The sequence below is a fragment of the Bactrocera tryoni genome, chromosome 1 (genome assembly GCF_016617805.1).
Source record: "Bactrocera tryoni isolate S06 chromosome 1, CSIRO_BtryS06_freeze2, whole genome shotgun sequence".
NCBI lineage: Eukaryota > Metazoa > Arthropoda > Insecta > Diptera > Tephritidae > Bactrocera > Bactrocera tryoni.
In genome coordinates, this window is record NC_052499.1 from 79,507,117 (window position 1) to 79,519,725 (window position 12,609).

Genomic DNA, 12,609 nt, shown 5'->3' on the forward strand with positions numbered 1-12,609 from the left:
GGTGACATTTGGTTTCAAAAGACGGCGCCACTTCCCACACATCGCATCAATCAGTGTATTTATTTAGAGAAGACTTCAGTGAACTGATAATTTCACGTTTCGGGCCGGTCGATTGGCCACCAAGATCGTGTGGTATCACACCGCCAGACGGAGAAAAACATCACGCGTTCCATTCGCCAGTTACCAGTCGAAATACTCGGACGAGTCATCGAAAATTGGACTCAACGGATGGACCATTATGGATGACTGCGTTAGCCGCGGCCACCATTTGAAAGAGATAATCTTCCAACAATAAATACCAAATAATATATTTTTTCAATGATAATAAACATTGCAAAATAAAGTTGAGGTTTAGTTTAATGTAGGGAACCTCTAAAAGGATCACCCTTTAGTATACTCTTAAGAAAGCATAATTGCTACACCGAATCAGCTTTACCACAATAAACACACATAATCTGAACAAAATCTATCTAAAATGTGTTTCTTTGTAATTAAGTTGAACTAGTCCGTTACAGATCTGTTTGGTCCGTATAAAACCGGCAAATTTCTAACCAAAATCACCATCAGTAGGCAAAAGATATGAATCGTTCGTATCGAAAAAATATGTTCAGAGGAGTAGTTCGGCTTCCGTTTCACACTAGTCGAAAAGTAGTTTGTAATCAGCTGTTTTTACTTCAGGGTTTAAGCATATATATTAAGTTGTCAACGTGAGTTAGTGTGTGTATTTGAAGCCATTCAACGAAAGGAAGAAATCGCAATAAAAATTTGTGGGCAATTATACGCATACAATTATAATAATGCTTTGCGTTCTTAGTAATTCTCATTTTTATTTCATCACCTCCATGCATAATTTGGTTGGAGCAGTCAGCGAGAAGAAAGATTTTCTTTTAAGATAACTGAAGGAATTTTTTTTGTGGAATAAAAACTTTGAAGTGAGAGCTCTATGAAAGCTTCTAACATAAGTTAGATACTCATTTCTTTGACTTTAATATGATATATATCTCCTAAGGTGCTGAATATGTAGACTTCAGTATCTATAGTTGACTTTTGATCGAAAATATCGGCCAATGTATAGCAAATACAATTAAAATTCAATGGAAATCCTTTCGTGAAAATAGTAACTCTGTGTATCAAAAATGTGTTGAATCGGATCAATACTTCTCTTAGCCCTCATATAATCATCCCGAGTCTCAAAAAATTTACTAAAAACTTTCCAACTTATAAGTAACGCAAACTTCACACATTATATACTCAAATGGTGGCAACATCGCATTTCTGTCACCGTACACTGACAAAATTTTTCAAGTAAAAGAAACCACACTTCAAAACAATTTATATCATGAGTCAGAGTAAGCTAGAAGAAGTCAAAATTTTTATTGCCAATCAAATTAATTTCAAAATATTTTTATTTGTATATTTTTATAAAATTGTGAAATCGCTTTCGTATGAATACGCTCAACAAAACGACAGTTGGCATAGCAGCCGGTGTTGCGGGCACACTTTTTCTCGGCTATTGCATCTATTTCGACCGGAAACGACGCGCCGATCCCGAATACAAAATGAAAGTACACGAGCGTCGACGGCGCCAACGTAAATATCAGAATGCGGTACGAAATGCAAGTCTGAATGATTACGAAGCATTGCAGCGCTATTTCGCACAGGAAATCAATTTGGGTGAAACACTAATTGGACGTGGTGAATTCGAGAATGGTGTGGTGCACTTCGTTAATGCTTTGGGTGTGTGCGAACAGCCGACGCGTATACTGGGCTTCTTTCAAGCCACACTTTCGCCGCAAGTATTCGCTATGCTGATTATTAAGCTGCAGGAATTCAGTAATCGCGCCAATGCCGAAATGAATGGCATACCCAAAATAGGTAGCGCCAATTCCATTGACAGTGCGGATAAACCGGTTTGTTATGTTGACGGTTCGCCGAGTACGATTTTGATTGATGATCTGGAATAGTTGTGTCGTCGTATGTGTATGTGTGTATATTTGGTTCGATTATACAATTATAACGCTTGTATATGTTGTTGTGAGAGCATTGTATATACTTTATATTTGTATAAAATTATAATAAATTTTAAAGTAAGACGAAAAACATAATATTTGGAGCTTCAAAGGGATCTGGTATTAGCAGTAAATCCTCCCAGACTAACTATATTTAGATATGGTATAATAGTTGTCTTCTTCTTAACATTTCTCAATACGATATTCTTGAGCGCTGCTTTCTTGTGAAATATTTAAGAGATGGCTACAGCAATGATATTGCGTTCAATACAGAAGAGTAAGCAGATACCTCATATAAGCGGTATAATCACGAAATATCTTCTGTCATCCAAACAAGCAGTCAATGTATTCACGACTTGGCTCGCACGTCACATATTGACAGTCGTAACTTTGAAGTCGTAGATAAATTCGTCTATCTTAGAACCAGCAACAACACCATCAACAATATCAGCATCGAAATCCAACGCAGAATCATTCTTGCCAATGGGCGATACTTTGGACTGAGTAGAAAATTGAAAAGTAAAGTCCTTTCTCGACGAACAAAGACCAAACTCTACAAGTCCCTCATCATTCCCCTTCTGCTATATGGTGCCGAGACATGGACAATGACATCATCTAAAGTGTCGGTTTTAGGAGTGTTCGAGAGAAAGATTTTTGCAGAAGATTTATGGCCGATGGAATGATGAGCTGTACGAGATGTACGGCGATAGACACAGAGTTCAGCGAATCAAGAAACAGCGGCTGCGCTGGCTAGCTTGTGTTGTCCGACTGGAAAAGAATACTCCAGCTTTAAAGGTTTTCGATTCAGTACCCGTTATTCACAGTTAAATATGAAGCGATTTCAGCAAGTGAACTAACTTTATTGCTTGATCGACTTTCAAGCACTTTGAATTAATATTTGACAGCTCCAAGCAAAGTAATAACGTAAGCTGCGCTTTGCATAATGAGAGCTTTAAGGACAAATCCAATGGCGGCTCTTGAATTTGTACAAAAGCTGCCATCTACAGACTTCTTCGCTGAAAACTGCGCAGCAAAATCGACGGGACGACTACTGGCTGCTGCAGAATTTACATATAAAACCTCAGGCATAGCTCGGTGGGTAATGGTGGTTGGGCATGACCCCACTTTTCAACTGAAAAAGGAAAGTTTGCATTAAACGTAGAAAGAGACCATTGTCGTAAACGTATGTTAACTACTCGCAACACATTAAACATTTTTACGGATGACTTGAAAATGGACGATGAGTTTATTCGGGAATATACTGTCCAGGGTTAGGTATAAGTTTACGTAGCCGGACCACTGCAGTACATATATTTCAAGCTGAGGTCTTTGCTATTGCAAAAGCCGCGGAGCTGATTTCTAAGCGCAAGATTGCAAAAGTCATGTACAAAACGGTAGACAGGAAGTACACAAAATTCCTATTGGCAGTCGATAGAAGAGACTGTAGGACCTTGATGGGAATACTAACTAGTCAATGTCTGGTGGTCACGCACGCTCGCAGGATGGTGCTGACAGATCGAGAATACTGTCACACTTGTCCCACATTGGCAAGAGTACGCTCCCCACGGTATGATACACTGGAGGATGAATCGATAGTTAGGCCGAAGAGTCTGTTAAAATTCGCGTCTAGCGCAGGCATACTAAAGCATGACTACTCCTCTTGGAGCTCTTAAAATAACCATATATACAAATATATGTTATCTAAGCTAAAATAATCTAATTTTCTAGAGTACTCACTTTCCATATAAAGTCTGTATGCTATCCGCTCACTGGCAATTATACTAGCAGTTGGTTAGCTCTAATCCGTTTCCAATGTCGCTATTGTCCTTGTTTTGTTTTTGTTTTACTCATATTTTTTTTGTTGTTATCCAACCAATGTTTAAGCTTATTTCATATGACCGTTGTTTTTGTTTTTGCTTTTTGCTGTAATTATTTTTTTCATTTTATTTTTTTATTGTTGTTTTTATATTTATACTCAGTTTTTATTTGTAAACTGATTTTTGTTGTAATGTGGATAGAAGGTAGAAAGCAATTCGTTGGCATTATTTTTACAGTTAGGTTATAGATTAAATCATTTCGTCAACTACCGATTGCTATATGTGTATGTAGTATATATATATATATATATGTATGTATGTATTCAAGTACATAACTCTAGTGTTGAATTGGCATGGCGCTACCAGACTGCCCAACTTGCGGCGCAGATCATTTTACATTAAACGTACATATGTATTTATGTACACTATGTTGCATATTGAATGTCACCTCCACCTCAGCAGTGGGTCATTCGCCATGCTGCACCTCGTTTACACTCGGGTTTGGCGGGCAATCGCTACCAATTACTCGTTATTAGTATGCTCTTTTACTTCTCATTTGCTAGTGTTTACAAAATCCACCGATTAGATTACCACTCTATTTAGCTAATAATGTTGTTGTTGTTATAGTTATAACTAATTTACTCCACATTGCGCGCACTAACAGCCGCTCGCCATGCACACGCACCGCTCTAGTGCACCCAGGATGGTGGCGTCACAACGCTCGCTTGTGAGTATTGTACGCGTGCGTTCAGATTTGTTTGCGTCGGTGTGGCGGTTGGCAACTCTAACATGTTACTATTGTTATTATTGTTGTTGTTGTTATTGCTAGCGATACTATTCAACAGTGATGGCATCAATTGCTGCTGCTGTTGCTGGGGTAACTGAGCCTGCAACTGATTCAGCTGTTGTTGTTGTTGGTGCGTATTATTCGCTCCGCCGAGGGCGCTATTAACCAAATTCGCCGTATCGTTGGCAACACTTGTGGGGTCAGCGGTGAACGGTATATTGATGTCTAACATGCCGTCAATGCTCATCTCCTGCCGGATCAACTGTGGAGGGTAAAATAGAGTGATGGGAAGTTTGAAATATGATGCAAAGCGCTTGACTTTAAAGGAAATTTATTTGGTATTTATTACACTGTTACTCACCTCCTCGAGATTGCAGTCGAGACCAGGTTGAAAGCTGTCCAATGTAAATTCGTCAATTTGTGGCTCATTGTTGAGCGCCTCCATGCACTGACCGATGAGCGTCGATGCGCAGTTATTGTCTGCCGAAACAAAATAAAGCGTATAATTAGGGAAAAGAATATTATTTTAGAGAAGTTTAGTAGTTTGTGTATAAAAATCTTCGAAGTTTGAGGTTTTTGTCGATCGAGTCTTGAATAGTGTAACTTAAGTTGTTAAAATTGTTGTTGTAGCGGTTATCTAGTACCCTTTTGCTTTTAAAAACAGAAAACGTGCTTTTTCGACGGGGTCCAAGGTGGGGGGTGTTGGATGAGTACAGTTCCAGGCATTTTCAGTATCAATTGGCAGTATGGAATGGACACACTATCCACCTGGGTAGTGTTCGAGACCCAACTAATACCTCTGTCGTACTTTGTGTCCGACAACCGGTTGCAATGCAACTCCTCATTCAACTGACAAGGTATCCGTTCTTCCCGCATTTGGGTTTTAACCACATCCACCACGATATTCCCCGAGGGTTCAGTCCGCATGAACAGATTGGAGCAAACTTCAAGGGCGCCTGCTCCCCGTGGTACCAGAAATAAGCCTCCGGTCAGACCTCGTAGCCCAAACTACTACCAGTTAAGCTTCCATACTGCGCTGTACTGGTGACCAGGGGTTGGCTGCTATAGTACGTAGAATGAAATTACGCGAGGGTGGCTCTAGAATCTCGGGGAAACTGGAGCTCTCGGCTGCAGTGGATGGTGGTTTGTCTCCAAATATGCCATTCACATGGAGGGAGTCGATGAAGGTAGCTTCACTGTGAATGACCGTCAGTGTGATTTTAAAGTTTAAGGCGTCCGTAGTCTAATCGGCGTTTTGTTCGATTTCGCCGACGTAATTAAAGAAAGACATCTGGAGTCTCCCAGAACCGGCTCCACTTAAAGCAGACGACTGCAAAGATTTGTGTTCCTTGAGCAAGGCATGTAGGCTTGACTGCGTAGGTATTTGACAGGAGACACCAAGAATTATCGTTTAATGGTACGAAGTGCTGGACTTAAGCACGTCTGAAGCATTTTCGCCCCCGTTTCACTTCATCAAGCCGACCATACCGGTGCAGCACAGTTTTTAAAGTTCAGTCGATTGCCTTGTTTCTTGTCAGCAATGTTTCTCTACACTTTCTCCATGAGCTGCCGGCTAGGGACTTAACGATTTTGTTGCAGCTCGGTATTTAGGCAAGAATCATTATCGTATGAGAAGTGAAGACTGTCATGTGTAAGACCTAAAATTTTAGGCTTTTTGACAGTCGCAATTTTAGCGCCATCGACTGTGATATTAAGATATAGTCTGAGCTCCTTCGTTCAGTTAGTGGATATGGTGACTGTGGACTTAGTGGAGGGAAAGTGTCAAGTTCCTTGCAGGGAAGAAGTGAAAAAAGCGAGCCCCAACAATATCTTTTCTTCTCGGATTTCACGAAAAGAGAGTTCGCCTAGGCTGTGGCAAACGACTAATCTTACCACTGAACTGATATCGAAAAGTTGGAAAATTGTTAAAATCGAAACTTCACCCGCCCTGGCAACTATGCTACATAATGTAATCGAATTGACACCTAAACGTTTATGTTAGGTCTAAAAATAGAAATTACTCAACAAACTTTAATAAAATTTACATTTCAATAGATATACCAGACAGCTTTCGGAGGAAGTGCCAAACTATTAAAGAGTTTGAATAAGCAAAATGTGAGTTAGGCCCGGCGCAACTTTAAACGAACGTTTATCATATGTTAGATATCGTTTAAGAATTGGTATTTTTAAAGTTGCTTATTTATTTAAACTATGTAAATACTGAAATTAACAGTTTCAGACGGTTTCGCCGTTTTCATTTCCTGAAAGACTTCGTTTGATCAAGCAATTAGCGATTTACCTTCCAAATTTGTGTTAAGTGACTGTTGTTGTTGTTGCTGCTGTTGTCGCTGTTGTTGTTGCTGTTGATGTTGTTGTTGTTGCTGCTGTTGCTGTTGTTGCTGTTGCTGCACCATTAAGCTAGCACCGTTATCATTCGCAACGCCAGCGGCATTGGCGGCGTCCAAGACCACATTACTGTAAGTGTTCAAGGAGTCCGACGACGGCTCGCTGTTCGGATAGGCGGGTGACATGGTTGTGGTGACTGAATTTGGCGACAGACCCTGCACGCATAAAGAAACAGGAAAAAAAGTAAATAAAAAGAAATTTTAAGACAACATTTAAGTACTGTAAAATAAAAGGTGGGCTTACGTCGCGTGAGTTGTGCAAGCAGCTGCACGTCAGCGAGCGATGCAACAGGCATTGTTGTGCCTGCAGGCTGTAGCCCTGCGAGACGACCGGTCCGTTCAGGCCGTACGTCTGTGGCGCCTGGTATGGCGGTGGCGGCTGCGTGGGTATGCCGGAGGCAGCGCTAAACCTACTCCAACCGTATGACCGTTTAGTGGTAAAAAGAAGAGACAAAAAATTTCACTTTATTTATCTGCGGACTGAATGGCTTGATAAAAGCTGAAAGTGCAGTAAACACCACTACATATACACACATGCATAACGCACACACACACACATGCTTGCAAGCAACTACTAACGCACACAGAATTCTCAATTCAAATGCAAACTAAAATAGTTTGAGAAACAAAAATTTGCATTTTGCACGCTACTGCAACTCATACACGCACAAAAATACAAAATCAAATAAAAACATACTGAAATAATAAAAATCACATCGGTTTACACAAATAAGAGAGGGAACTGAAAATATGGTCACTGACCCTTGTAGAATATCCTTTGGCAGTTTGACCTCCGCAATTGAGCCAGCGAGTTGCTCCATTGAGGCTGCCTGTGCTGGCGTTATGCTTGTGCTTGTGTAATCGCCGCCAAAACTCCAATCTGGCTCAAGTCCTATGAGTGCTGGTATCGGACTCAGGCGTCCGCAGGAGCTGGCATTCGATGAGGCGCGTTGTCGGAAATCCGGCGACAATTGGAAGTTGCCACTTCAAAATCATCGCAAACAAACCAATAAGAAATCACAGCCGAAATGAAAATATACAAAAAACAGAAATGCAAACAAAAATTGGAGTTAAAAAAAATAATAATTAAATGTGAAGATAATAAGGATAATTTAAAGATAACTTTTTAAAATGTGCAAATAAGGTATGAAGTGCAGTTTAGCTATGAAATGTGGCAACTATTGCTTAAAGATTGTATATATACGATATTTTCAAAATGCGTTCTAAATTTATAATAATGTCGAGAGAATTTCAATTATTGAGTTGAGGGTTTTATGCAAAATTATAAAGATTTTGAAATCCTAAATTTATAATAAAAATTAATAGCAAAAAAAATTATAAATAAATAATTTAAAATATACCACAAACAAATCTATTTTCGACCCACAATCAGTGATCTTAGGCCCAATTTGAAAACGGTTTTTCAAAAATATCTAACAAAATTGTGTATATATTTTCTAATTGTATTTTTCTAATCTCAAATCTCAATGCGATCCAAAATAAAAAGGATAGTTGACCGTTTGCACGGTAAAACGGTATTCCCGCATATTATAACCGGCAGGGGAGTCCGTTATAAAGAAAACTAAGGATAAACCTAATCTTCGAATGAAATATGTAACAATTTATATCATATCATATCATAGAAGCACCGAAGACGACGGACCCAGTAGGGCAGCATGGAGTAACGAGCCCTTGCAGGCGAATATCTCAAGTTGCCGCGAGAATTTAAAGTGAGCGTTGCCCAACTACGTTCTGGAAACTGTAGCAGAATCCTACTTATCCAGAAATGACAGTCCAAATATTGTATATGAACAACGGACTATATTTCATCCTTTTAGTTTGAAGCCATAGAAAGAGCACGCTCCCTAGGCCTGCCGTTAGATGACTTCGATGACAACAAACCCACATCTTACCATTAAAGCGTGGTTTAGATTACCGCTAAGCCACAAACAATACGTCTGTGTTCGCCCGACTTAGCTCAGTTTGACTTCTGGCTGTTCAGCAAACTCAAGTGACCGCTTCGGCAAAAGTTAAATGAAGATATTAAACGTCAATCGCTACGCCCATAAAAAACTATTTCAGAACTTGAATTTAACAATTGTTACGAGGATTGGAAAAATGTTGGCACAAGTGTATTGGAGCTGGACGACTTTTTTTGCAGGATAAATTAAGAATTTTTAATTTATGAACAGAAAATTAAAAACAAAAGAAAAAAACCACATAGTAGTATTGAACTGTTTCTTTAATTATAATATTATAGTTATATAATTATACTAAGAACTTCTGAAATATGTTTCTAGTTAGTTAGCTATTTAAATTGTGCTGCTTTGTATCTAGATAAAACTACTTAAAGGAACATGCTAAATTTTGGTAGAGTTTATAATAAAATAAATAGTTTTTAGAAGGAAACTATACTGATAGCACACAACAAAAAAGCTTAAAATATGCATTTATCAAAAATTCCTTAGTAAAGAAATTATATGTGCATTGTATTTCGAATATAACAGAAACGAGTAAAAATGTTAACTTCGGCTGCAACGAAGCTAATATACCCTGCACAGGTATGTTTCTTTTAGTAACTATGTGTTCAGTTTGTATGGAAGCTACATATATGCTATAGTAAGCCGATCTGAACAATTTCTTCGGAGATTACATTGTTGCCTTAGAAAATAATCTATACCAAATTTGGTGAAGATACATTATCAAATGTGAAAGTTTTCCATACAAGAACTTGATTCCGATCGTTCAGTTTATATGGCAGCTATATGTTATAGTGGTCCGATATCGGCAGTTCCGACAAATGAGCAGCTCTTGAATAGAAAATGACGTTTACAAAATTTCAGAACAATATCTTAAAAACTGAGGGATTAGTTCGTATATATACAGAGAGACGGACAGACAGACAGACAGACATGGCTAAATCGACTCAGCACAACATACTGATCATTTATAGGGTCTCCAACGCTTCCTTCTGGGTGCTACAAACTTCGTGGCAAACTTAATATACCCTATTCAGGGTATAAATATTTATAAATGCACGAGAACCTTTGTCGATTGTGCTTTGTTAGAGATGCGTTAAGAACTAATACCTACCCGATATTAATCTAAAATTAAAAAAAAAATCTAGTAAATTGTTTCGGATCAAGTATGCCGCGAGGAAGAAACCTTTCGGCGCTTGGGCAGGGACGAGCACTAGGTTTGCATGAAAGCGGTATGGAAATAAACGAAATTTGTACATTACTAAACGTTCATAGAAATAAATAAAACCTTCAAAGTATGGTACTAATCAACGCATTGGTAGAAAAAAACAAAGTAGACCCAAACGTCAAATTCAACCCCATGTGCTCGTTTATCGAATGACACGTTCAGAAAATAACGTCATTTGGGTTTAAATGTAACAAGAATGAGAATTTGACAAGTTATACATCAAAAGCTTAACATTAAACACCTTTCTATGGTACCACAACCAGACCTTTTGCCCAGACATATAAGCGCTCGTTTAGTATTTGTATATAAGTACCGATTGTGGTATGAATAGTGGCGAAGCGTGGTGTTCAGCGACGAAAACAGTTAATTTTCGATGGACTAGATGGTTATAAAAAATATTGGCACCATATACAAAACTCTCGGCGTACTTGCCTCTGTCGAGTACACGGCGTGGGTTCTTTTTCGTAGGCAGCTTTTTTTATGAAAGAAAAACTTCAGTATGCTATATATCAACAAAATCAAAAAAAGTGAATGCACCAATGAATTTAGAATTGTTCGATAGTAAATTAATGTAATCTTCGGGGCAATTATACGAGAATAATTGGACTTTCAAGCAAGTCAATGAACCGAACCATATTGCAACTCTTACTAAAAAAATGTTTAGAGTTCAGAAAAATTTCATTTTCGGTGTTGCCAGCAAAAAGTCGGAATTAAAATCCTATCGAGTATCTGTGGGAAATATTATCTGCGCGAGTTTTTAAATATGGACGCAAGTTTACTACATAAAAAGAGTTAAAAACAGCAATACAATGAGAAAGAAGTCAACGCTGAAATCTTTGGTTGCACTGATGTCATCTCGACTGAATAAAGTCAAAATTAATAAAGGTAAGCATATAAATTATTAACAGACTTAATTTATCAAAATATTTGATGAAAATATCTTACTTTTTAACATGCACATATAAATAATTCTATAAAGCACAAGTTTGCTTTTCAATTATGTTGAATATGTTCAAGGAATCAGAATTCATTATTGCTATATAATGTAACTATAAAAATAAATATAAAAACAAACAAACCAAAAAATTGATATTTCCCTTTAATGACTTTGCAGTCGTGCACATACAATTTCTTTACTAAGGCATAAAATATCTAGATAAGAAATGTATCCAAAAGCTATTCTAGAAAGCAACGAAGCGCTTATGAATGCTAAATACTTCTTTGGCAGCTATAGACATACAAATGCTTGTATTTTTTTTACTCTAATATTTGTTATTTTTGTATAAATTAAGTAAAACGCAAGAAGATATTTCGAAGTCAATAGTTACCTGTGCAATGGACTCTCCGAGAAGTGATCTAAACCTTCGCTAACACTACTACTAGGCGACGGTGTGGCATCGTTGAGACCCGTTATGCCCGCCTGACGTAAAGCCTCCACACGCTTTTTGGCGCGCCCCCGACGTTTTTCGTAGCGTGACGTTTCCATAGAGGCGGCACGCCGACGCACCGATTTGCCGGGTTTGGCATCGGGATTCAGCATCCACCAAGAGGATTTGCCAGTGCCTTCGTTTTGTACGCGCATGAAACGATTGTGCAGCGAGAGATTGTGACGTATGGAGTTCTGAAATGAGCAGAAAGCAGGAATAAAGATTATTTATGGCAGAACTATGTAAAAATATATATACAATTCATTATTGTTTTTCAATATTACAGCGTAGATTTGAAAGCATCATATTAAAGTGATGTAAGCGCTGGCATTTTTGAACTTGCCACAATTTAAGTCAAAGAAACCGTTATAAAAATTTGCTATTGTCGCGCAATTATTGCGCAAAAAATCAGTTGGAACAAGCACAATTGTAGCTCCTTCATGCTGTGCTGGCAATCCCCCTCTACATCGGCACATTCATAACATTTGGCGAGACTTTGGTTTGCCCGCCACCCGCCACGGTTAGTTGTCCTCATTTTCATATATCATTGCTGATGTAACAATTTGTAAGCAATTGAAAGCGCTGCGCTGCGACAACATTCCAGTCATTGTCTGCCATTCAGCGATTTCTATTCAACCACCCCAACCAGCCACGCTCTGCCCGCCATGCGACGAAGACATTTCGATAGTCTGCCGACATTTTTATCGCTTTTCTTGCGAGAAACCCCAAGGAACGCCACGCTTCTGCTGCGCTAATTGGACTGTCGTAGCGCACGCAGTGCCATTCAAAGCCATTGTCTCTGCTTCTGCTCATCGCTTCTTTTTGTTGCTGCTCGCATTTGAACATTTGAACTGTCAATTCATATTTTATGACATAAACCATAAATACTGTGCGGCAAGGACCTGTCAGCGCGCGTTGGATGTGGGCTGACAGCAGCAAAGCATATAGGACGCGAGG

At 38.7% G+C, this 12,609-nt stretch overlaps 2 protein-coding genes across 6 annotated transcripts in view; one reads left to right on the forward strand and one right to left on the reverse strand.

Annotated features, from left to right (window-relative positions):
• LOC120770540 (forkhead box protein O) overlaps positions 1 to 12,609 on the reverse strand; it is a 96,061-nt gene that overhangs the window by 19,641 nt on the left and 63,811 nt on the right. For all 5 annotated transcript variants that reach the window (XM_040098118.1, XM_040098125.1, XM_040098108.1 and 2 more), the window contains 6 exons: positions 11,554 to 11,846; positions 7,781 to 8,002; positions 7,263 to 7,428; positions 6,913 to 7,174; positions 4,975 to 5,093; positions 3,747 to 4,875 (listed from right to left, as the gene is read on the reverse strand). In XM_040098118.1, the coding sequence (XP_039954052.1) occupies positions 4,516 to 4,875; positions 4,975 to 5,093; positions 6,913 to 7,174; positions 7,263 to 7,428; positions 7,781 to 8,002; positions 11,554 to 11,846 (1,422 nt within the window). In that variant the 3' untranslated portion in view covers positions 3,747 to 4,515. The remainder of the gene's footprint in view (positions 1 to 3,746; positions 4,876 to 4,974; positions 5,094 to 6,912; positions 7,175 to 7,262; positions 7,429 to 7,780; positions 8,003 to 11,553; positions 11,847 to 12,609) is intronic.
• On the forward strand, positions 1,364 to 2,039 carry LOC120770563 (mitochondrial import receptor subunit TOM20 homolog B-like). The gene has a single exon (XM_040098145.1). It carries the CDS (start codon positions 1,446 to 1,448, stop codon positions 1,962 to 1,964), a length of 519 nt encoding a protein of 172 aa, XP_039954079.1. The 5' UTR covers positions 1,364 to 1,445; the 3' UTR covers positions 1,965 to 2,039.

Excerpts from the sequence above, each read along its gene's own strand:
- LOC120770563 (XM_040098145.1), top strand. The coding sequence starts at position 1,446 with ATGAATACGCTCAACAAAACGACAGTTGGCATAGCAGCCGGTGTTGCG.